The sequence below is a fragment of the Leptodactylus fuscus genome, chromosome 3, assembly GCF_031893055.1.
Source record: "Leptodactylus fuscus isolate aLepFus1 chromosome 3, aLepFus1.hap2, whole genome shotgun sequence".
Lineage (NCBI taxonomy): Eukaryota > Metazoa > Chordata > Amphibia > Anura > Leptodactylidae > Leptodactylus > Leptodactylus fuscus.
In genome coordinates, this window is record NC_134267.1 from 169,032,739 (window position 1) to 169,059,427 (window position 26,689).

Consider the following 26,689-nt stretch of genomic DNA (forward strand, 5'->3'; position numbering starts at 1 on the left):
TCTTTGAATTCCCAGTCAGACAATGGCACTATATACCAGTAGCAAAAATTGTGGGTGCACGTAACCCCAATATATTCTTTGAATTCCCAGTCAGACAATGGCACTATATACCAGTAGCAAAAATTGTGGGTGCACGTAACCCCAATATATTCTTTGAATTCCCAGTCAGGCAATGGCACTATATACCAGTAGCAAAAATTGTGGGTGCACGTAACCCCAATATATTCTTTGAATTCCCAGTCAGACAATGGCACTATATACCAGTAGCAAAAATTGTGGGTGCACGTAACCCCAATATATTCTTTGAATTACCAGTCAGAAACTGGCACTATATGGCAGTAGCAAGAAATGAGGGTATTTGTAACCCCAATATATTCTTTGAATTCCCAGTCAGACAATGGCACTATATACCAGTAGCAAGAAATGAGGGTATTTATAACCCCAATATATTCTTTGAATTCCCAGTCAGACAATGGCACTATATACCAGTAGCAAGAAATGAGGGTATTTATAACCCCAATATATTCTTTGAATTACCAGTCAGAAACTGGCACTATATGGCAGTAGCAAGAAATGAGGGTATTTGTAACCCCAATATATTCTTTGAATTCCCAGTCAGACAATGGCACTATATACCAGTAGCAAAAATTGTGGGTGCACGTAACCCCAATATATTCTTTGAATTCCCAGTCAGACAATGGCACTATATACCAGTAGCAAAAATTGTGGGTGCACGTAACCCCAATATATTCTTTGAATTCCCAGTCAGACAATGGCACTATATACCAGTAGCAAAAATTGTGGGTGCACGTAACCCCAATATATTCTTTGAATTACCAGTCAGAAACTGGCACTATATGGCAGTAGCAAGAAATGAGGGTATTTGTAACCCCAATATATTCTTTGAATTCCCAGTCAGACAATGGCACTATATACCAGTAGCAAGAAATGAGGGTATTTATAACCCCAATATATTCTTTGAATTCCCAGTCAGACAATGGCTCTATATACCAGTAGCAAGAAATGAGGGTATTTATAACCCCAATATATTCTTTGAATTACCAGTCAGAAACTGGCACTATATGGCAGTAGCAAGAAATGAGGGTATTTGTAACCCCAATATATTCTTTGAATTCCCAGTCAGACAATGGCACTATATACCAGTAGCAAGAAATGAGGGTATTTATAACCCCAATATATTCTTTGAATTCCCAGTCAGACAATGGCACTATATACCAGTAGCAAAAATTGTGGGTGCACGTAACCCCAATATATTCTTTGAATTCCCAGTCAGACAATGGCACTATATACCAGTAGCAAAAATTGTGGGTGCACGTAACCCCAATATATTCTTTGAATTCCCAGTCAATGGCACTATATACCAGTAGCAAGAAATGAGGGTATTTATAACCCCAATATATTCTTTGAATTACCAGTCAGAAACTGGCACTATATGGCAGTAGCAAGAAATGAGGGTATTTGTAACCCCAATATATTCTTTGAATTCCCAGTCAGACAATGGCACTATATACCAGTAGCAAGAAATGAGGGTATTTATAACCCCAATATATTCTTTGAATTCCCAGTCAGACAATGGCACTATATACCAGTAGCAAAAATTGTGGGTGCACGTAACCCCAATATATTCTTTGAATTCCCAGTCAGACAATGGCACTATATACCAGTAGCAAGAAATGAGGGTATTTATAACCCCAATATATTCTTTGAATTCCCAGTCAGACAATGGCACTATATACCAGTAGCAAAAATTGTGGGTGCACGTAACCCCAATATATTCTTTGAATTCCCAGTCAGACAATGGCACTATATACCAGTAGCAAAAATTGTGGGTGCACGTAACCCCAATATATTCTTTGAATTACCAGTCAGAAACTGGCACTATATGGCAGTAGCAAGAAATGAGGGTATTTGTAACCCCAATATATTCTTTGAATTCCCAGTCAGACAATGGCACTATATACCAGTAGCAAGAAATGAGGGTATTTATAACCCCAATATATTCTTTGAATTCCCAGTCAGACAATGGCACTATATACCAGTAGCAAAAATTGTGGGTGCACGTAACCCCAATATATTCTTTGAATTCCCAGTCAGACAATGGCACTATATACCAGTAGCAAAAATTGTGGGTGCACGTAACCCCAATATATTCTTTGAATTACCAGTCAGAAACTGGCACTATATGGCAGTAGCAAGAAATGAGGGTATTTGTAACCCCAATATATTCTTTGAATTCCCAGTCAGACAATGGCACTATATACCAGTAGCAAGAAATGAGGGTGCACGTAACCCCAATATATTCTTTGAATTCCCAGTCAGACAATGGCACTATATACCAGTAGCAAGAAATGAGGGTATTTATAACCCCAATATATTCTTTGAATTACCAGTCAGAAACTGGCACTATATGGCAGTAGCAAGAAATGAGGGTATTTGTAACCCCAATATATTCTTTGAATTCCCAGTCAGACAATGGCACTATATACCAGTAGCAAGAAATGAGGGTATTTATAACCCCAATATATTCTTTGAATTCCCAGTCAGACAGTGGCACTATATACCAGTAGCAAGAAATGAGGGTATTTATAACCCCAATATATTCTTTGAATTACCAGTCAGAAACTGGCATTATATGGCAGTAGCAAGAAATGAGGGTATTTGTAACCCCAATATATTCTTTGAATTCCCAGTCAGACAATGGCACTATATACCAGTAGCAAGAAATGAGGGTATTTATAACCCCAATATATTCTTTGAATTCCCAGTCAGACAATGGCACTATATACCAGTAGCAAAAATTGTGGGTGCACGTAACCCCAATATATTCTTTGAATTCCCAGTCAGACAATGGCACTATATGGCAGTAGCAAAAATAGTGGGTGTATATAGCCCCAATTCTATTGCTAGGGGACTTGCAGTGTATTTCTGGGGTGAAGGTGGGGGGGGCACACCGTTGGAACGGGTATCGGGGGTATATATCGGGTATACGGGAATACACTGTCAGTGTATTCCATTCAGGATCCTGGGAAAGCTGGGTTGCGGCGATTGAGCCCGTCAGTGCCACGTTACACTGACAAGCTTCTCCCTGGAATTGAAGTTATATGTAAGCCCAATATATTCTTTGAATTCCCAGTGAGACAATGGCACTATATGGCAGTAGCAAAAATAGTGGGTGTATATAGCCCCAATTCTATTGCTAGGGGACTTGCAGGGTATTTCTGGGGTGAAGGTGGGGGGGCACACCGTTGGAACGGGTATCGGGGGTATATATCGGGTATACGGGAATACACTGACAGTGTATTCCATTCAGGATCCTGGGAAAGCTGGGTTGCGGCGATTGAGCCCGTCAGTGCCACGTTACACTGACAAGCTTCTCCCTGGAATTTAGCTCTTACAAGAGCTGTTGTGGTTGTCTTCTCCTTCCTATCCTAGCCTGTCCCTGCCTACCCAGAATCTAAGCCCTAGCTAACTGGACGGAAACCTCCGTCCCCGGTGAATTGCAAGCTCAGAATGACGCGAAGCTGGGCGTCGCTGTTCTTTTAAATTAGAGGTCACATGTTTTCGGCAGCCAATGGGTTTTGCCTACTTTTTTCAACGTCACCGGTGTCGTAGTTCCTGTCCCACCTACCCTGCGCTGTTATTGGAGCAAAAAAGGCGCCAGGGAAGGTGGGAGGGGAATCGAGTAATGGCGCACTTTACCACGCGGTGTTCGATTCGATTCGAACATGCCGAACAGCCTAATATCCGATCGAACATGAGTTCGATAGAACACTGTTCGCTCATCTCTAGTAATGAAGTGTATTTATCCTTAAACACTGTTTTATATTTTACATACACATACATTAATATTAAAGTTCTGCTAGGGTACGCATTTGCAGTCAGAGAAAGCCAGTTGATCTTCTGCATATATTGACTGTGTGTTTAGGATTAGTTGGTACAAATATTCCTTAGGTATCATATCTGCTAGCTCAGACCACAGCCAGTGTGAATACTGCAGTTTTTCTGAATGGACGTTGTTGGATCATTTTTGTATGGTTTATGTATTAAATTAGAATTCCCCTTAATTTTACATTACGAACTGGTGTGTGACTCATAAATATGGAATATGTGAAATTGACTCAATCCGTATTTTGTTCCCAGGACATTGAGATGATATTACTGCTTTCACCTTGTGCTATGTTGTTCATCTCTAAATTTATGTCTGCACCTTCCTTAAGTGTATTAAGTAATGACTCAAGTACAGCGATAACTCCGCTCAGCTTGCCTTATCTGAACAAGATATCATCATTTCCCAGATCAAGTCACATTCTGGCCGCCTCCCTGTGTCCTTTAGAATACAATCACTTAGTCTTGCAATTCTCACATTTACGTTGCGCTAATCTTACATCTTTAATACAGTCTGCTTTCTGTCCAAGACTGCAGTTCCTTTTATTGGAAAGGTTATCTCTTTGATGTATGTTTAGTTGACTGTGCCGAAGAAATAAAGATCTGCTAACTATTGACATTCCTGAAATACTCCCTTATGTCAGAGACACAAACCCCCTCACACTTAGTCAGAACCAAGTCATTTTCTGTTCCTTTAATAACACTGGTCTACAGCCAAAATGTTTCGGGCATCAAACCAGTTGTTCTTAACTAATTTTGGGGTGCTGAGATTGAAATTGATGCTAAAATTTTGAAATTGGCTTTACTTTTCATGATATAGACGTGCATTTTATATTTCTGACAGCCTGTAATACAATACTGAGAAAAGTTGGCATCATCAGTATTGCATCATCCACTGGCATATTTGTTGGAATATAGTTATTGTATGCAACAACTACTGCTGTGATTGCATGTATAAGCATTTGTCTAGTGAGGTTGTTATTGTTGATAAAGTTAGGCTGCTAGTGAAGGAGACTGGGAGGAGACATCTTATACATCTTAGTTCGGCTTATAGGCCTATCGTTCAGTCTATAGATGTTCAGCGATGCCTCGGACTTGCCGTAACAAAGCAGATAATTTCTGCTATATATGTGGCGAAGTGACGTTTGTCACAGAAGCGAAGTCTGACTCCTATGGTTAAGAAAGCCTACCACCTGTATTTTGGCTGCAAAATAGGCGACCAGGACAAGAGTTGGGCTCCACACATATGCTGTAATACATGTTCTTCAAATCTCAGACAGTGGTTGAACTGGAAGAGACAGTCTATGCCATTTGCAGTGCCAATGGTCTAGAGAGAGCCATCTGACCATAGTGACAATTGCTACTTCTGCAAGGTGCCTCCAATTGGGAAAGGAATTTCAAAAAGAAAGAAGTGGACTTTACAGTATCCGAATATTCCATCTGCGATACGCCCAGTAGCTCATTCTGAAGAATTGCCAGTTCCAAATGCTCCAGAAACATTCTCGCTTGATTCCACTGACAAGGAAGAAGAAGGAGTTTGTCATGAACCATCTACCTCGTCAGATCCAGACTTTCCTGCATCACTCTCCACTGAACCGCACCTTATATCGCAAAGTGAACTTAACGATCTTGTTAGAGATCTAGACCTGCCCAAGAGTAAGACTGAGCTCTTAGGTTCCAGACTTCAACAGTGGAATCTGTTGGCAGATGATGTTCGAATTTCTTTCTTTAGGAACCGTCAACAGTCTCTTGTCCAATTCTTCTTCATGGAGAGTGATCTTGTTGTATGCAATAACGTTTGTGGTTTAATGGATGCTCTCAAAATCAGCTATAACCCTGATGAGTGGAGGCTATTTATCGATTCATCAAAGCTAAGTCTTAAAGCTGTCTTACTTCACAATGGCAATGCACTACCATCAGTTCCAATTGGTTATGCTGTTCACATGAAGGAAACCTATAACAACATGAAAGAGCTCTTGAGATGCATAAACTATGATCAACATCTGTGGTGCTCTGTGGTGACTTGAAGGTGGTAGCGCTAGTGCTTGGTCTACAGGGAGGATACACCAAGTACTGCTGCTTCCTATGTGAGTGGGACAGTCGTGCAAGATCAGAACACTACAAGAAAAGAGACCGGCCACTCAGAAAGTCACTGCAGCCAGGGACTAAAAATGTTATGCATCCAGCACTTGTTCAAGCAGGAAAGATTCTGTTACCTCCTTTACATATCAAGCTTGGTCTTATGAAGAATTTTGTAAAGGCAATGGATAGAAATGAAGAGGCATTCAAATATCTCCTCTGTAAGTTTCCAAGGTTGAGTGAAGCAAAGATAAAAGCCGGAGTCTTTATTGGTCCTCAGATTTGTATGCTTCTTCAAGATGACGAGTTTTACCATTTGCTGCGTGGCAAAGAAAAGACTGCATGGGAAGCATTCAAGTTACTCATGACTAATTTCTTGGGAAACACCAAAGCAGATAATTATGAAGAGTTGGTTGAAAATCTCCTGAAGGCATATAAAAACCTGGGATGTAACATGTCTTTAAAGATTCATTTCTTACACTCTCATCTAGACTTCTTTGCCCCAAACTGTGGAGCGGTGAGCGATGAACATGGTGAACAATTTCATCAGGAAATTGCGACTATGGAAAAGAGATATCAGGGTAAATGGAACCCATCAATGCTTGCAGACTACTGCTGGACAATTATCAGAGACAATCCCATGTCTGAATACAAGAGACGTGAGTAAAGGAGCCGAATAGCAATTCAATAAGGATCTACGTTCCAGAGTTCAATAAACATACTTCATTTGTAAAAAATTCTTAGATATGACTATAAATTAGTTGATTTTAGATAGAACTAAGTTTCCTAAGAATATATTTCCAATTTTAAGAACAGTAAACTTGCACCTCTATTATTGCAGAAGTAATAAATATGTATCATATTCTATACAATTCACAAAACAGTAAAATGAGAACTCTTCAATATCATAGAAACTAGAGCCAATTGACAGTTTTCCTTGTGATATTTGAATTCAGCACATAAAAATCATTAGGGAATGACTCATTTCATTTCAGAAACAAACAACTTTTGAAAATTTGTTGACCAGTGTAATCTATAAATCGAAAGAAGCAGATTCCACAAAGTACTGACTGTAGACACTGCAGTATTATAAGTGGGAGGGGGGGGGGGCAGCCTCTAACCAATATCACTGAACCTTCCGTGTATCAAGACCAGCGTAAATTAAATTATAGGGGACCATTTGCATATGCTGCTGGCACCATAGACTTAAAGGGGTTTTCTGGGCAGAAAATCTTTTCTTTTTCTTATTTTATGGTCTGTTAGTGCTAGTAATGGGTTAATAAATGCACCCATATTCCTTTAGCAGTGTTTGGAGTGATTTCTGGGTGTTTCTGGGAGCTGCCGCATCCTCTGCATTTGTTTACGTGGTGAAACTTACTGATGTGCAGCTTCCTGTGTACACTCCACACTAGTTCCCTCTCACTCAGTCCTCCCTTCTCTCTCATTCCGTTACACCCCCCATCTCCCTAGCTAAGCTAATCTGCCCACTACTACCTCCTCCCCCTGTCTCCCTAGCTATGCTATCCCGCCCACTACTAGCCCTTCCTCCCTGTCTCCCTAGCTAAGCTATCCCACCCATTACACACTCCTTTCCCTACCACTAGCTAAGCTATCCCACCCACTACTAACAGAGAGGAAGAGGGGACGAGCCGTTCCCGGACACAGGAAGTCTGGTAAGTATTGATGGGGTTGGGGGGAAGGAGTAATGGTGACGTTTCAGAAGCGGTGAAATGGAACATCAATGGATTATTAGAAAGTGTCCCTGGAGATATGGTTAATTACAGATTTTTTTTTAAACAGAAGTAAATTAGAAGGTAGGTGGGGAGAGGCGGTTTAGTTTAGGGGTTTATTCTTAGTTTATCCTGGACAACCTCTTTATGGTGTGACTTTTTTTTATTGAATATTTGACTTGCCATACTTGAACTAGTACCCATGGCAACCAGTTACTGACCATGCCAGGGATGTGCCGTACATACTGATGGCACCTATGTCATAACGTATTTCATCTTAGAGCTGCCACGTAAAACAAATTGCCCAGGACTACCACAATGCTGATGGCACAGAAATGATGCACTTTAAATGGGGAGTCTATTACAGTTTGATATGTTTATAGTCATTTGGAGCAAGTTTTAGACAGTGCAGATCAGATTAGTGACCACCACCTTATTAATAGCCTGTCAGCTTGTATTGAATGCGTAGTTTATACACTGAAATCCAGTTAGGATTGTCCTACAGTCACAGCTTAATTTATCCTGTATCCACAAGGCTCACTTGAACTCTATCGGTGTATTTGAAGCCTGTGAGATTGTCGAATATATGACTCGAATACATCCATCAGTTCCATAGAGTCTAAATGAAGTTGAAGCACATTCATGACTATCACTCCATTCATAGCGAGCACAAAGGCCCACCTTGTTGTGATAGGGAAGACGACCGCATGCTTTCATGCAGCATTATCTGCTTTCTTACCATGTTTTTTGTCTTTTGGTTATTTAGTAGTGGTGCAGAGTCTGATAAGGTTGGGGAACTCCTGCATTCAATGTGAATGTTGCTCCAATTCAGTTTTTTGTCTGTTTCTTAGGTTGAAGTCGACTGGGAGAAAATCAAAGCCAAGATTGAAATGGAACTTGTGAAGGAGAGAGAGCGGGCATCTGCCGGGCCACCCGGCCCCTCAACCAGGAGCAGCATTTCACTGCAACACTGACGTGAACACTACAGCCCTGCTCACCAAACATACATTCTGACTTCTCCATCATTGCAATACATTATACCCATATCTAAAGGTGTCATACTAGTTAGCTAATAGCTGGAATCTGCAAAGAATGATAAAACAAGACTACATTATTTCATAATAATTTATGTATATTGGAAAATTTATTTCTTGCAGGTTCTTGTCTGTAGTTTACTATTGGCCAGTCCTAGGCAACTGTTTTACAATTTTATGATAATATGTGTACTCATACACTTTTAGTAGTGCAGTTCAGAAAATAAATGCAAATGGGTACTAAAATATGTTCCTAAGCTCAGCGGTACTGTAATGTTTCATATTCTAACATTTAACTTTTATTATTTTTATCAAGGCCATGCAAGGTTAAAGGTTTCTTCTGCGTGAATATTACCTATCGTTTCCCAAGGAGAAATAATTCATCTAGAAATGACTAATGACCTTTTATACCCTTTCTTTCTCCACTCCTGCTGCATTCTGATTTGTAAGGTTATTGCCAGCCGTCTATTACATAGAATGGATACAGCTATCTGTAGCCGAACAAATGCAGGGATCACCTCCGTAAAATAACTATTGTCTTTAGTGAGGCATGATGGTAATACTAGCAGCAATGGGATGTAATGGTTCTGTTCTCCTATGTCATAGCTGCTATGTGCTAGGTCATTTACTGGGATGGTTCAATGCCATATACTGTATTATATATGGTATACTGTACATCGTAATAGATCTTATTATGGCACCTCACTTATGTGGAATTCTTAACCAACTTGTAGGCTGTATTCCAATGGTCAGCAATGTCCCCAGCGACAAAAATCTTAATGCAGAACCATAAATCTTTTGCTGTTGCATTATCTCTTATTTAGCATGTGTAACACTCATGCTGTGAGAGGGGAAAGGAGGAGCGAATGAAGGAGATATCTGTTGGTCTCAGAGCGCACAGCCTGCAGGGAATGGTAACTTAAATGGCACAAAGATAGTTACAGGAAAAGGTGCTCTAGAATTCTTATTTTATGGGGAATACATAGATTTACTCAATTAGACATATCAGAAGAGGCCACATGTTCCTTAAGTACATAACTTTTGCACTGTATATATTTTATACCCCACAAATCTACATATCACTTCATATAATTCTATTTTATATACAGCAGTGTGGATGTCAAGTTTAAAGCCATATTTTCTGAAGCTGTATGTGTTATTATCTTTAATTTATTTTGTAAGTTTCAATGTCATCTTATTTATATCAATGTATATTTTGCTTAATATTTTTGTACTGTTACAAAATAAACATGTTTGGACAATGTAGTCACCTTAGGCTGACACTTATTTCCACAAGGTTCTTCCATGTCTACAGTGTATGAAGGTGCTGGGACGAACTATCTGCAGATACCTAGTGAATAGACGCATAACGTTTGCTGTATATTTGTTGTTGGAAACCTAAGGGGAAACTACGGCAAGATAAGTGGCATCTCATCTTCCTTGCAATTCCTTCTTGAAACATTGTCCTTTTGGCTAAGCAAAATTGTCATGTCATTCTGGGGAAGGGCAATGGGGGAAGTATAGATGAAGAACTTCAAATAATAAAAAATATTTTTTGGTAGTGAAGCCTTTCAAAACTGGGCTGAATACAGGATGCCTTTTTGCTGTAAGCCTCAGAAATTCACTATAGTTTGCAGTAAAACCTGGCAAACGTGTTCAGTTTACTGCAGCACAACCTGAGGGAAAATAAAGTATAGTCTGAATATGTGTTTTCTCAAGTAGTCAACCCTCTTTATACTGAGGCTAAGTTGAAGGACACAGCAATGAAATAGAATTTAACCTGATTGTATTTGTTCTTTTCTTCCACAATTCCAATGTACATAATATTCTATCATATATATTCATAAATTCACTAAGGACACTGAAGATCAAAGCAAAAATACACAAAGCATTAAAATGTATGAGGGAATGAAAATGCTATACTGTACTAACGTGTGCTCATCGTCATGAATTCTGACTGTATAAAATAAGGATAACTCTATTTCTCGCCAATCCTTATGGTGTTGCCATCAATTGTTAATCCATAAATACCACAATGAGCATAATACCATGAATGAAGTAGACAGAAGAAATGAGGTATACCGGTCAATACTGCTGTATCTAAAACCTCTACTAATCTGAAAGTGTCAAGAAGTTGGACGGTAAACTGTAAAAAGTTAATGAAGCCACTTTGTCCCCTGTCACAGGTCGTTTAGTCACCTTTCAGTCTCCTCTTGGCTGCTGGCCTAGAAGAGGAATTGAGTACTGAGCTATTTTGATTTGTCAAACTATCTATCCTACTTTATATTGCATCCACGTGGAATCTGCAAACGTAACATTGACTCTCATCAGAGGCAAAAGTGAAAGTCCCTCTAACAAGGCTCCTATCTGACATATTTATAATATTAATGTCTTCTCAAACAGCAATTTGAGATTTGCTGCAACTTCTCGGTATGGGAGAGAGACGGAGAGCTGCTCCATTTACAGTGTGGACTTTGTTGCAAAAGGGAGTCGGTCACCAGAATTGCTGCTGTTTCTCCCTTGCGAATCAGTGCCTCAGTAGCTAAGCCATTTCTGTTTTTGTGACTATGCGTATTAACCCTTTGAATCAACAAGGGCACCGCCATTGCTCCTAAGAGGTAAGTGGCCAAGCCCTTGTTGCTCCAAAGAGCTTTTCTGTGTATTGACAGAACAGCGATATCTCTTCATCAGAGACATTGATTCACAAGCGGAAAGCTCTGATTCAGGTGACCAAAGGGCTGTGGAGTCAGAGCGGGAAATCATGTCACTGACTTTAATTCTGTTATATAATTATTAATATTGTATAATGAGATGCATAGTGTGTTTACATAGTTCCTTTCATAGGAAGTTAGCCGCTAGCTTTTTAATAATTTCGAAGATTTTTACCACTTCTAACTGACCACTGCGATTGGCCATTTATGAATGAGTCAGAGTCGGCCTGTGGAGATATAGTCAGTGATCTAGCCTACATCCTTCACAGTCCAGGACCCTGACCATAGGTTCCCAGAACCCAGCATGCCAACACTGCTCTGCTTTTACCTAGTTCACTACAGAGCTTTGTTGGTATGTTGGGTTCTGGTGACAGACTTCCTTTAAATTACACCATGATATAGTGGTTAAAGGAAGTTAAGCAATGCTAGTTAAAGAAACAATGGATCCATGTGAAGGTTTAGCAATGTAGTCTAAACACTTTTTGCACTGCGTCCAAGCATTTTAGACCTCTTTTACTTTAAATATATGACCTGGCCATGACATGTAAAGAGTTAACAGTTTTAGTAAGGACGTTTGTCTTAATATATCTGAAAATACTGCTTGGACCTCTGGAAATCTTTTATGATTATAGGTTTTAGCCACCGCTAACATGAACCCTGATGGAACCACAGATTTCAGGAAGGAAAATGCTGCAGTCAGCTTCCCTGCCTTTTACTGGAGCATGCGGTACAGTGAGTACCTGCAGAGGGTTAATGTTCCCAATGATTAGCTTGTGTCTGGTACATTTTTACATTTATATTGAAGGCACTATTGTGGTTATTTATGTTTAAGGATTACTATTCATATGTGCATAAATTGTCTGCTGCTCTCCCAGAACGCTTCTTGGAGACTATATACTTTTTAATTATTCCAAGCAAAAATAAATGTACAAATCTCTCATTATACCTCGTGGGCTATATTCATCTAGAAGCTTTTCCATAACACTGATTGCTTTTCCAGTTGGTTATAAATAGATGTGTACAGGATGTATACTGCACATTGAAGAGTCTAAGGGGTGCCATACAAGCACATCCTGATTAGTCGAGGAGGCAAATATTGTCATGGAATCAATAGCATTTGCTGGCACAGTATAAACTATATATATTTTATATGTAAGTGGAATTTAAAGGAATGAAATAATCAGATAAATCTTAAATACGGACAGGCCTCATCTTCAAACAGCTTTTCAATTTACCCACAGGACTGACCAGATTTTTAGGTTGGATGCACAAACATTTTGTAGAATCCTTAGGGTGTATTAATACCGCCATATAATATGGACCATAGTACAGCTGAATATTCCATCCCAACTTTGGCTATATTATGTATCTTATTATACCAGTTTGGCTCTTTCAGAACTGAACATACAACTCTAAAATAGTCCATAGAATATGGACGGCTTGCAGTTGTCTGAATACAGCCTTAGTAGTTTTGTATGCTGTCCCATTTCCTAGGGCTGACTGACCTATAGCTGACTTACCTGATTAATATTGTAGAGATTGTTGCAATGGCAAAAAAAAACAAAAAAAACGGACAGGTTTGTTTTGTTTTTGTTTTTTGTTTTTTTTTATATATATTATAGGTTACCGTATATACTCGAGTAATAAGCCGAGGGGGGCTTTTTCAGCACAAAAACTGGGCTGAAAAATTCGGCTTATACTCGAGTCCGCAAAAAAAAAAAAAATTATTTTTATTTTTTTTTTTTTAGGAGGGTGAGGGGGGTTTATGACCAGCCACAATGTCAATGTATAGAATCTCCCATAAAATAGTGCAAAAATTTAAAATAAATAAATAAAAGTTCTTAATCCCTCCTTTCCCTAGAATACATACAAAAGTAGAAAATGACTGTGAAACACATACACATTAGGTATCCCTGTGTCTGACAGTGCCCAGTCTACTGAATATAGGTTATCTGCAGTGCTCCTGTTCCATCAGGAAGGGGTTAATAGGAGCACTGCAGATACCCTATATTCAGCCAGGCTGAATTCCAAGTGGGGGAAAAAAAAACAGTCCTCACGGAAGGGGCAGACAGACAGACAACCAAAACACCCCCTCCCCTTCCCCAGCAACTACTGCACCCAAAAACTACGACCATTTTAATTTTTTAAATTTTCCAGTAGCTGCTGCATTTCCCCCCTAGGCTTATACTCGAGTCAATAAGTTTTCCCAGTTTTTTTGTGGTAAAATTTGGGGGTCGGCTTATATTCGGGTCGGCTTATACTCGAGTATATACGGGTATATATTTCCCATTTTCTAACCTCAAAAAAAATGCAGTATAATCTGCAACAAAAAAAGCAGTTTTTCCACAATGTGGGCCTCAGCATTAGGCCGGGTTCACACGGGGGGTTTTGTGCTGGATTTTGACGCGGCATCCAGTTGCGGCTAGCTGTTTTTCGGACCAGAATCTGAAGCAGCCTCCGCGTCACATTCTGGTCCAAAAAACCCATTGTGAACCTGGCCTTAGGTCTGCATGTTCAGGTTCACAGAGGCAGTTCTTGAAGCTAAAATCATGAGTGGATTAAAAAAAAAAAAAGAAATGGCCAGAAGCTAAGGCCCCAAGTAGCAGGCCATAGTATAAAAAAAAAAAAAAAAAAGTGCTGCAGGAAAAACTGAGATTGCAACTCATTGCGGTTTTACCACAGCGCTTTTCACAGAAAGTCCATACAGGTTCCCTGGCATTTCCATAGGTATAATTCATATGCTGTGATTTCATTTCTGCTGCGTGTATTTTCTACAATGTGTGGATGGGATTTGCTAGAAACCACAGCGTTTACGCCACATGGGGCCCTTTTATGATCCACACGACCGCACCTGATTTTGGCTTCAAAATCTAGATTTGAAAATCTGAACATGTGAACCTACTCTGTGAGGATTCAACTGGATTTTGTAGAAACATTGAACCAAGTCTTTACAGTTTTCTGTAGTTGTGGTGGACGTACAACATTGTATATACACTATGAACACCTTTAGACTTCCATAATGGGGGAGATTTACTAAAGTAGCCATGCCAATTTTCTAAAATGATAGTATCACACTTTTTGCACACAGCAGCTTGTGCCAAAAATGGTCTACTTTATTAATTTTCTCACATCTTTGGTACTTTTTAGGAAAGTGGCCAGAGATTAGGCTAGGATGAGTAGGAACGCTTCAGAAAGAGAAATTTACAATACCTTAGGCCAGAGAGCTGGTGTGAGTTATACCTGAAATCTCTGCCACTTCCAGAACCTGTTAATAATCAGGATACCTCTTGCACGAGTCAATCATCCATCACCCATCCTCCTTGAGCAGCAAGAGCAGGATCCACCCCCAGTGCACCAACTGCCTTATTTACACAAGACCATTTGATTTACTTTTCTCCAAATCTACAAATGTGATATACATAAAGTTCTGTTGTTTATCACTGTAATATGCCCATAGAGATGAGCGAATAGTATTTGATCGAATAGTAGTATTTGATCGAATACCTCCCTTTGCATAATTATTGGTGTATTCGGTCGAATTCCACACGGTAAAAATTCGATTCCCCTCCCACCTTCCCTGGCGCTTTTTTTTACACCAATAACTATGCGGCGGAGGTATTTGATCGAAACTACTCGCTCATCTGTACTCTGTAGCATGTGTAACATGGTGGTGGCAGGTGAGTATGTTTGGAGCAGGTGTACGTTACCTTTAATGCAAATATGTGAGCTTTGTGCACCTTAAAACTCTAAAGTACTCCTGAGCCGGCATGTTGCTTTCTAAATAACTGTCTCCATAACGTCTCATTTTTTCTATTTTTAATTAAGTATAATATAATTGTCCGTAATCTAAAAACATAAGGATATACCGGTAATGTCACTATATTTATGCATTCAGCATGAAACTTTAATAGTCCTCCTCGGCGTAGATAATTATAAAGGAAAGGAATGAGATGTGTTGTCGCTAAGTACTTCTCCTATTCTTATGCAGGCTCTATAGTCATGCCGTGACTTCTACTGCGATTTTCTTGTTATACTGTGCCTGTTACTGTAGCAAGAGAGCCTGGAGCCTGACTACCCATCCGAAAAATAAGATAAATTACTGCATTTTATTCTCTTGTTCTGGTTGTGCATTTCCTTAAGCTTCATATTGCCTTAGAGTGGCATTACATTTTTCAGTCTGCATTCATGCCTGTAGTCCAGTCAGGTCTATAAGAAGCACAAATGCAAAAATTCCTTAGACTAAATAAATGAATGGGACCTGCTTATAAAATATCTATGTGATTTTTCTTAACTGAATCACACTGGAAAGACAAACTAAGAGAAATGAAATGCAAATTCAGTGTATCTAATAAAGATCAGAAAATACAAAGGAGAAGGCATGTTACACTCCATCTTACTGGTTATAATATTTGCCACATATATCATGATCATGACTTATGATGCTTATTATTCAATCTTTTTCTTAAATATATTTTGTTTTAATAATATTTATGTTTTGGTTATATTTTAACAAAAATGGTACAGTACTGTAAGATGTTGCAATACCTGTCTTGAGCTGATCAGAGGGATCCCATTTCCTTCTAATAACCTGGTTGATCCACTACCTATACAGTGTTTGTGTATCTGCCCTGTCAGCTCTAACATATGTGTGATGTTTGAGTACACCACGCTGTATGCCCTAATATCAATGTTTGTCTTAAAGGGGTTGTCCCATCACAAGGATCCTATCTATACTGCTTATTAATGTGAATGTAAGACTTTTCCTAAATACACTGCTTCAGCAAAACTGCTTTGTTTGTCCACTATCTTACTTTATTCATTTTTTTTTTTTTGACACAGCCCTGACTTATCTGCTCAAAAGTCAAGTGATGTATCTGCTGCTCTCAGGGGGGAGGGAGGAGGGGCTAAGTGCAGGGAGCGAGCCTGTGTTTCTAGCTATTCCTGTGTCTACACCACGTGACCTAGCTTCCTGTTAGCAGATAGAGGAGAGGAGCTGCTTTCATTTCTTCTGTTCTCCCAGTTATCAGGCTAGCTAATTCAGTTGTGTTCATTATGGCAGAGACAGGCAGTCTCTGTATGTAACACAGAATGGAGTTGCTCCTGCCTGTACTTCATAGTCCAACATGGGTGGGCGGAGCTACATACTAATTTGGGGGCGGAGCTAAACATCAGGTTGCATGTGAAACCCCGCCCACCAAATGATGCAAGAAACCAGGAAGAAAGAAGATTTTACAGCAGTAAAGACTGGTGAGTATGCGACGTGGGAATACCCCTTTAACTGCAAAAATGATCAGAATACTTGTCACATGTAGGAGTAAATGGAAGTACACGACATGCATTGCTATAAGGCAGTGATGGCAAGCCTTTTAGAGACCAAGTGCCCAAACTGCAACCCAAAACCCACTAATTTACCACAAAGTGCACAACACAGCAATTTATCCTTCATACTGTGCAGATCCGCAATTATGGACCTGCAAAATATGGTCGTGTGAATGGGGCTTTATAGAGCTTTCAATAATACAACTTTGTACTGCATTTGGTATAATTATGAACAATTAATGTTCATTACTTACATCGCACAGATCTGTTTTGTACTGACTGTGCAATGTTATTATAGCCTCTAATAATATCATGTCTGCTATAAGACAGATACTGTACTATGTGATATAATTAGTGAAAGAGTCCCCACTCATTCCAATCTGCTTCACAGTGGTCCCCACACAGTCCAATCTGCTCCACAGTGGTCTCCACACAGTATAATCTGCTCCACAGTGGTCCCTCACATAGTATAGTCTGCTACAAAGTTGCCCCAACACAGTACAATTTGCTCCACAGTGGCCTCCACGCAGTATAATTTGTTCCACAGATGAGTGCCCACCCGTGCCACAGGTTCGTCATCATGGTTATAGGGGTTTCTTCATAGAGGGACACAGCCATTGTTGAATGTATCCTAATGAATGTTAGATACTGTATAATCTTTGCTTCCTAGGCAATTCAATATAAGAAAGTAAGATAGTCAGGAATTAGCCCACAGATCATGGAAATGTGTAAGGCCAAACATGCAAGATTACTTGAAAGATTTCAAGGTGCAAGATCACACTGCAGTACCATATAAGTCATTTAGATGTTTTTTGGTGGTAGTAGATTCCTCTTAGAGTTTACCTCCAATTATAAAACAGTTTTTCCTAAAGTAATAGTACAGGTGAATAAAACATAAGACATCTTGTTCCATTTGTCAGACTATTTTCCTCTTTCCTGAGTTTCTAGTTACCTCTAGAATAGATGTTAATGTAGAGGGGAGGTGAAGGAGGAGACTGCTGGAAGAGACTTCTATGCTATTTTTGTTGAGCTCTGGTACACTCACTGAGCGAGAGAGCTCTTTTGGCACTGGTATTACTTAACTCTGAGGCCCTACAATTGTACAGATTATCTTATTGAGACAATAAATAACTCTCTAGTAGAAAGCAGCCTACTCCTCCCCCCGCCCCTCCCCATAGAGTCCATAGACTTCTGTATGTGAGGCTGAGTATAAATGATGGAATTTCATATTGATACATTACAAAGTTTCTTTTATTCCCTTTTACTATTAATTAGAAAAACTATATTATAATAGGACATACTCTTTAAGTTTGTGTATACCTTTTGGTGAATGAGTTTTATTATCCAGGTTCTGGCACCCAAGAATCCTGACCTCCACTTCTCTTTATATGTAAAGTGCACAGTTTATATGATACTTTGTCATAAGACAGAAACTCTCTCAGTGTCTCAGTTTTGAGATCAGGTCATGTTTTTGCTTTGTAAAACCTTTGATGACTCATTTTGTTTCATACCCTCACTTTAAATGCCCTGTTCCTCTGAGCGCTGGGCTAAAAATAACCATATTTTAGTTGTTTATCAGATAAATGCTACCTCTCATTTTAAGACTGCTTTTTAAATACCACAAATGGCTGAATGTACAAGAAGGCACATTAACAGGCCTATATCTCCGCTGTCCATAATTTCATGTTGGAAAAGCTGTTCTCAGATTAACAAGCATTCTGGTTAGACATTCCCTCTACAATGAACTTGTTGACCAGCAAAGAAATGTAACATTAACATTTTCTTTCCATCTTATTTTCCTAACTCTTTGCATGCCAGAGAGCTGCCTCCAATACTAAGTTCCTGGCCCTAATCCCAAACTTGTAACAGGGTCCCCATTATACTTTGGGACCTGGGGAGACCTCAGAATGTGGTCCACTTTGTGTCCCTTTAAATGGTTTTCTCATAACCGCTGCCACTTTTTGCCAGGCATACCGACAGCTGCTGAAAGTGTGCTTGGACACCCAGCTGCAACTTATGATGACTTATGCTCATAAAACATAAGACTCTTCTAGGAGGTTGGGAAGTGCCTACCTTTACCAGGGGTCTCCTCAATGTAATTGGAGATTTGGCATGTATGGCCATTTATAATACTTGTATCATCTTGCCCCCACCTCAGGCACTATTTCCTGGATACAACTGCTATTTCTACATCCCTTTAACTCTGTCATCTAAAATCTGCCATATGGTAATTTTTTGGAAACAGATTTTCAGACAGTAAAAAGAATTTGGAATTTGCACACCCCATTGGGTAAAAGTCATGAGGCCTTATGTATGAAAGGTGCCGTAGTTCTTCATAGCTGAGCCCTTAATAGTTTCTCAAGGTTTGCAGCTGGAATGTAATTGCTTTTGTACCATCTCACAAGGTAATGTTGTAAATCTCTTCTGAAGAGTAGATAAATATTAGTCATAACCAACAACATTTCTCTACACTATCCATCTGACGTTCATAAAATGTCAAGGGTTGCTAGATATAACTGTATTGAACACGTACATGTTTGTTCTGTAAAAAAAAATTAAAAGTTGCGCTCTGAAAACTTCCTCAGATGCCTAATATTAGATATGTGCAGGTACAGGCTGGTGCTATCCTTTACAAGTGTCTGTCCGTCATTCCAATACTCAAGGGTGTAACTACTGGGGTAGCAGCGGTATCGGCTGCCACGGGGCCCGGGACATTAGGGGGCCCAGCGTCATCCACTACCGCTGCTGATTTTTTATTTTTTATTTTTTTTAAAGGCCGTTACCCGCTGAAGTAACTCCAGCATGTAACTGGCCCTATTTACTTATCGATCTCCGCTCCTGCTCATGGCCGCCTGCATTTCTCCTCCCGCGAACCCGGCCGCAAACTCCACAAACACTATCCCTAGATGTTTGCTATCATGTCAAAAGTTCACCACGGGGCCCCACCATTCCTAGTTACGCCACTGCGAATGCTGCAGCACAGAGAGAAGATAGATGCTGGGCCATACAGACCCAGTGCTTTACTACGTGAGTATACTTTGCATACAGATCAATATATATAAATATAGCATAAAATAAACTAGAGTTTCACTTTACAGGCTATGTACAGTTTCACAATCATTATTATATTACTTTAGTGCCTCTATAAAAAAAAAAACAGTGCCGGAACTTAGCAAAAATTCTTTATGGCAATACTATGCAAACCTATGTATATCCATGCAAACTACCAATAAATGACGCACGAAATTCATAATAAAAATGCATATTTTTATTTAAACGTTAGTCACAAAATATATAGATAAAAAGGAATAAAATGGTGAAAGGTCACATGACAAGAAAGGTTCTGAGGCTGTAATGTATCAAAGCAATTACATAGTATACTACGGTAATTCGTAACACCAAACAATAGTAACGACATAAAAGCTGTGCTAAGCACATACATATAATATTAGTGCAAGGATTTTTATCTATATATTTTATGTCTAACATTTAAATAAAGATTTGGATTTTTATTGTGGATTTTGTATGTCATTTTTTTTTGGTGATTTGCTTATAGTTGACCCATGAAATAACTTTGATGTTTATCCTGTGCTTTTGTTTTTTTGATTGGTTCTATGTAACTCCATGGTAGCAGATAGAAATCCTGTCACCTGATTCATCAGTCATACTCCGTACAATCTCAGGGATGGGAGCAGCACTACAGTCAGTCCATCTAGCTCGTGACCACACTGGTAAATTCAAGGGAAATTTTATTAATAGCAAATCTTGGTTGTCTCAATGTAATAAAAACACCATGCAATATTTTGGCTTTTAAGACCCTTTTTCAAGCATCAAAAAGTTTCTTAAGGGGATGAAACTTTGTGTAGTGTGGCAGCATGGTGGCTCACTGGAGTCCTGGGTTCAAGTCCTGCCAAGGACAACATCTGCAAGGAGTTTGTATGGTCTCCCCGTGTTTCTGTGGGTTTCCTCCCACACTCAAAAAACATACTGATAGGTGAAAACTTTCCGTGGTTTGATTTTTTTTTTTATGGCAATCAAATAAAGATTTTCTTTTATTGATTGCCACTGTCATCACTGTCCCGAAACTCTATTCAATCTTCTGCCCCAATGTCCTGTTGCTATATACATGTATCCTGTAAATAAGAGTATATCTACATGATAAATCTACTCGGGGTTGGCTTGTTTGACCATCCATGAGCACATGCAGACACGACTTTCTTCTTTTTGACATTAGCATTGCTCATTATTAACAACAAACTTTCTTAAAGATTTGTTTGTTTCACACATCACTGCGGGGTTCTGGCTGTGTTTTATATTTGAACCTTGGCATTTTCTGCCAGTGATGAAAAAAATAATTTTGGCAGATTAACCCTTTAGGTGCCTTTATCAATAGTGATTATGGCAGCTAAGTGGTTAGAGAAGGGGAATTGTCTTCTCTTACCCCTTAACTTGTCCCTGGCTAACTGTCAGAAACGCCCTTCTGACTGTAAAGCGCTACGGTACCGGCACTGATAGTGCTTTACTCGGGGCACAGATCGGGAAAGCCGACAGTGCGCTGAATTCAGCGCACTGTCAGCTTTCCAGCAGTATATAGAACTGCCTGTGCCCAATCTGATGAAAGGTCCTCTTTAAATGCTCATATAGTTCTGTGAATGGAAAAATGAAAAAGTTACAGCTTTTGGAAGGCGAGAAATCAAAAAGAAAAATTGAAAAATGGGTGCAACGAGAAGGGGCTAAAATGGCAGTCAGGGTGACAGCAACAGATGATGTCATTGGGAGACCTGTAACAGTTACTCTTTAATGATGGTTGAGCTTTTATTTCTCAAGCCAACTCTGCTATGTTCAAGGTCTCCTTGAACAGTACTCAAGGTTTTGCAGGTCATCATGGGCCACTTTCAAATATGACATATGGTGTAGCGCCACACTAAATATTAAAGGGGAAACATTTATTAAAGTTATGAAAGATATGACCAAGTTATATGGTTCTTAAAGGGGTTTTCCAGGTAAAATATGTTTTTTTTCAAAAAAGGTCAGTTAGTGCTATTAATAGGTTAATAAGTTCAACCAAATACCTTTAGCAGTGTTTTCAGTGATTTCTGGGTTTCTCTTGGGATGCATTTGTTTGCATGTGTAGCTTCCTGTTCTATTTTCGTACTATTAACATGATGCATTTCTCTATACTCAGAGCTGACCTGCACTACCTCCCTCTCTCACCCTCCCTCACACCCCCTCCCTGTTTCCCTAAATAGCCCTCCCACTACTAGCTAACTCAGCTCCCCCCACTCATCATACTTACCTGTCTTCCTGTCTGGATCTTCTGGGCATGGGAGATCACTTCCTTCTGTGGGGCTGGCTTCTTTTCTTCTTGATGTCTGCTGGTGCACAGGCAATAGAGCCGGAGTGCCAGCATTGTGCTGTAGCCGGCACTCTGGCTCTACACATAAGTATGATGGGGTGAGGTAAGTATTAATGACATTACGTTTCCGGAGACTGGGGAAACAGAGTGTCACCGGAAAATCTGACCACCTCAGTGATGTAGCTAAATATATATATTTTTTAAAGTAAGTTAGGAAGTAGGTTGGATGAGGGTGTTTAGCTTAGTGTATAAGTACCATTTTATCTCGGATAACCCCTTTAATCTATCGTTAACTGACAATATTGTCATGTCCTCCCTGGCACCACCAATTCGCAAAAGTATCCATAGCTGCCAACAACTGAGGAGCCACGTGTAGTGAACCCAAACACATGTGGATCCCAAGTCTTTGGCTATGGAACATTGCCTCTGAGTGAATACCTTTTCACATTACTTTTGTAGGGATCATTTATATTTTTGGACATGCTGATGGTACTCCTCTCCCATTCATCAATGTTGTTGAGTCTGAATGTATTTCACTAATCTAATAACTGGGATCACTATGTCTCTTATTAATTTCGTTATATTTTTCTGCAATCTGCTCAGCTTCAAGGACATCCTGTTAGTGAAATGGTGACCATTCAAGCTGTGGAGACATGGCATTACTTATAATTTGTTAAGATAATCAGGCAGATATACTAATCTTGGCTAATATTTAGTTTTTTGTGCATTGAACATAACTAATTTTGTTGTTTCTTGTTTTTGCATTGAGCATTCCTTCCCATGCTCTCTGACATCCAGAAACCGTTACTTACCCTTACCCTCGTACAACCTCTTCTATGTTCAGACATTTGTTTTGGAGGTATTTCCTAGCATTGGTGACATGCTCAGCTTTCCTCCCTTATCATATGAACACAGCATACAACTCTGTACACACACTCAGTGGTATTCCTGAATCTTCTTCCCTTGTGCTGTCTGTGTATGACACTTGTGTGTGAATATCCCATCACAGGACTGTGTCTCTGACAATAACAAGGATCCGTTTCAGCACAATGATCCTATGTTGAGCTGCACAAAGCACAGTGTGCCTATAAGAGCTTGGTAATAAAAGTGGAAGGGGAAGGTTCTGTCTGTCTGAGGTCTTCTCTGATAGATTGTACTGAGAAGAGGACAGGGGAGCTTGCGGTGTATAAAACACAAGCAAACTGTAACAGATTTTTAATGCAAATTAATCTGAAATGTGATGTTTATTAAAACATGTATGCAATGGTTAAAAAGAAAAAAAATTGACAAGGGTGTCCATAGCCTTTAAGATTTGTCCCCTTTTTCATCAAGCCCTGTCATTAGCAAGTTAGCAAACATAATTTGCCAACAAATGTATAATGCGATTGGTTATCTGTATTACAGAGAATATGCAAATCTATACAGAGTGCTCTGTTGTTAGTCCTCCAGAACATGGGCTGCATAGGGAGTTTGAACTGCACATGCACAATAAGGAATATACAGTCCCATCCCCAAAGTTAGAGGACCTGATGTCAGTACAGACCTGCCCATTCACTGGACAGGCCAGAAGAGCCCATATAAGCCCATGTCATGGATGCGACATCAGTGGAAGAAACAAAACTCAATATAGATAGGATCTCCAGGCTAAAAAAAACATTGACTGAAGCAACAAAGGCAGTATATTTCAAGGTTTTGTGCCAGCCACTTGGTTTGATAGAAGAAAAGGTTTTGGAAAACACCTTTAGGCCAGGAGACCCATGTAACGTAAACACCACAGCGTTTTACTGTATCTACAAAGTGGGTTTATGGCTAATCCCATCCACACATTACAGAAAAATATCCACAGTGGACATGTTGCTACGTTACTGTCACGTTTTTCTTTTGTAAATTGCAGAATGTCAATTATACCTACGGAAACACTGGCATTTTCCATATACAGTAAGTAGAACTGAAGCAGAAAGTCCACAGAGGAAAACTGTGCAGACTTTCTGTGAAAAAGCGCAGCGGGACAAACCACAATGCGTTTCTGCTGCGGTTTTTTCCCGCAGCACTTTTTGGCCGAGGCTTGCTACATTATAGAAAAGCTATTTTTTTTGTTACAGATTTTGCTGGGTTTTTTGTGCCAAAGCCACAGAAAATTGTTGCAATGCTCTTGGTAAATTCTTTGTAATGAGTTTTACAATTATTCATTTTTATTACTCTAATTCTGCCAAGGAAAAGTTAGAAACATGAATCTTAAGTGATTCGGCCGATTAAATGGATTTTAGTTAGAACTACTTACTTTTAGTGTCATAGAAAAGACTATTATCACAAAATTGTTAATAATTGTAACGATAATTGTTTTCCCCTTTCCAGGTTCATCCTTTTACTGCACCATTCACTAGATTGGTTTCCAATTTACAAGTAAGGCGGCGTTCACACTAGCGCCGCTGTCTGGCCTTTGAGACTCCATTGAAAAGTCAGATAAAACTGCTTGGAGTCGGTTTGCCAACATTCAGTTTAAAAACCCATTCACTTCAGTAAGTCTGTATGCAGCCTCTCTGCCGTGAAACTGTATTTTTTTGCACGGACACAAAGTCGGACATGCAGAACTTTGTGTCCGTGCAAAAAAAAATGGTTTCACAATTTTACCTGGCTTTTCGAGGGACACACAAAGGGAGGACAGTGCTGCTAGTGTGAACACCCCCTAAGAGACCAAAGCAGTAAATACGTAAAATTCAACTAGGCTGCAGTAATAATATTACTACATATACAGTAAATGGAATAACACCCAACTCATGCCCTATCCTACTCACACCTACCACCACTATCTCTGCTTTTTCTTGCAGCTGACAACAAACATAGTTTGCCAGATAACTGCCCCTTTTACTTCCCTCCTTTTGGAGAACACTCTCTCCGCACACTCAAACTCCTACGTGGCTGCTCCAAGCCATCTAACTACCCCTAGGCTCTGCCACCACCTTTATTAACCATTTTACCACCTGGATTCTTCATTTCCTCCTATCCAACATCCCCGCTATCATCATGGGTGACTTCAGCATCTCCATGGACACGTCATTTGGCTGCCTCAAAACCCTGTCACTTGCTGCACTCACTTGTGCAAATAGGACTACATCATTACACTTATATCTTCTCTATTCCACAACTGCAAATACGTAAGTTAAATCTTTAACTCTCTACCTCTTCCTCCAATGACTCCTTCCACATCTCTTTTCTCAACCAAGGACTTTTGCGTCACATTTCAAAAACAAGGCAGAAAACAGCAGAAACAGCTTCACCCCACATTCCCTGCAATGCCACCGCACATCTACTTGATGTCCTTCTCACTTAACCACCTTCTCTACCAATATTGATGAACAGCTTTCTTCCCTACTTTCCAACTCATATCTCACTACTTGTGCATTTGATACAATGCCATTGAACCCGATCCCCAACTTTACCTAATGTGTTCATCCCAACCCTAACATAGAAAAGCATTGAGTTTTTTCCCACAGCGCTTTTCACAGAAAATCCACAGAGTTTTCCTCTACAAACTTTGGATATGTTGACGCCGTGTTTTTTGGAGAGTATTGTTACGTGGAATCTGCCTCAAAAAACGCCTCCCATTCATTTCAATGGGAGCCGCTAGCTTTTTCTTTATACTAGTGCAGACCTGGGCAAAGCCCGGCCCCCTCACTGATTCAGACCGGCCCACACAGCTTGACTAGGGAGGCGTGTCTAGGGGGCGTGTCTTAGTGCCGGCAGGACAGTGCAGGAAGATGGAGATATGTGGTGTGTGTCATAAGGTACTGGGGAATGTAAGATGCAGGGGGGAGTGTGTGTGTCTGTATGTATGTGTGTCTATATGTGTCTGTCTGTCTATATGTGTCTGTCTGTCTATATCTGTCTGTCTGTCTGTCTGTATATGTCTATCTGTGTGTGTGTCTCAGTAACCTAGGGGCAGAGATGGAAGGGGAATGTTATACTAGGACAGAGATGGCAGATGGAGGGGGGACATGAAACTGGTGGAGAGATGGAGGGAGGACATGAAATGGGGCAAATGAAGGGAGATATGAAACTGAGGGAGACATGGAGTGGGGGACATGAAACTGGGGGTAGATGAAGAGGGCACTTAAACTGGGGGGACATTAAAATGGGGACAACTGGAGGGGGCATTAAACCATGGAGGTAGGTGGAGGAGGACCTGTCTGCCTCTAATTGCCCCCAGTTTAATGTCACCCTCCAGCTACCCCTACGGTTTTAATGTCTGCTTCCAGCTTCCCGATTTTAATGTCCCCCTCTAGTTGCCCCCAGTTTCATGTCCCGCTTCAGCTGTCAATTTATTGCCCCCCTCCAACTACCCCCACTGTTTAATGTCCCCCTCCAGCTGTCCCAGTTTCATGTCCCCTCTAGTTTCCACCAGTTTAAACTGGGGCACCAGGAGAGGGACTTAATACTGTGGGGCAGTTGGAAGGGAACATTATAATGTGGGGGCATATAATGTACAGGTGACTGTAGGAGGATAATACTGTGTGGGGGCACATGGAAAGATGATTGGGAATGGGCGGAGTCAAC

General features: G+C 40.0%; 1 protein-coding gene across 1 annotated transcript in view; it reads left to right on the top strand.

Moving 5' to 3' along the window:
- IFT80 (intraflagellar transport 80) overlaps positions 1 to 9,927 on the top strand; it is an 88,093-nt gene extending 78,166 nt beyond the window's left edge. The window contains exon 18 of the mRNA XM_075268730.1: positions 8,567 to 9,927. Coding sequence (XP_075124831.1) covers positions 8,567 to 8,689 — 123 coding nt within the window. The 3' untranslated portion in view covers positions 8,690 to 9,927. The remainder of the gene's footprint in view (positions 1 to 8,566) is intronic.
- Positions 9,928 to 26,689: the final 16,762 nt, after the last annotated feature.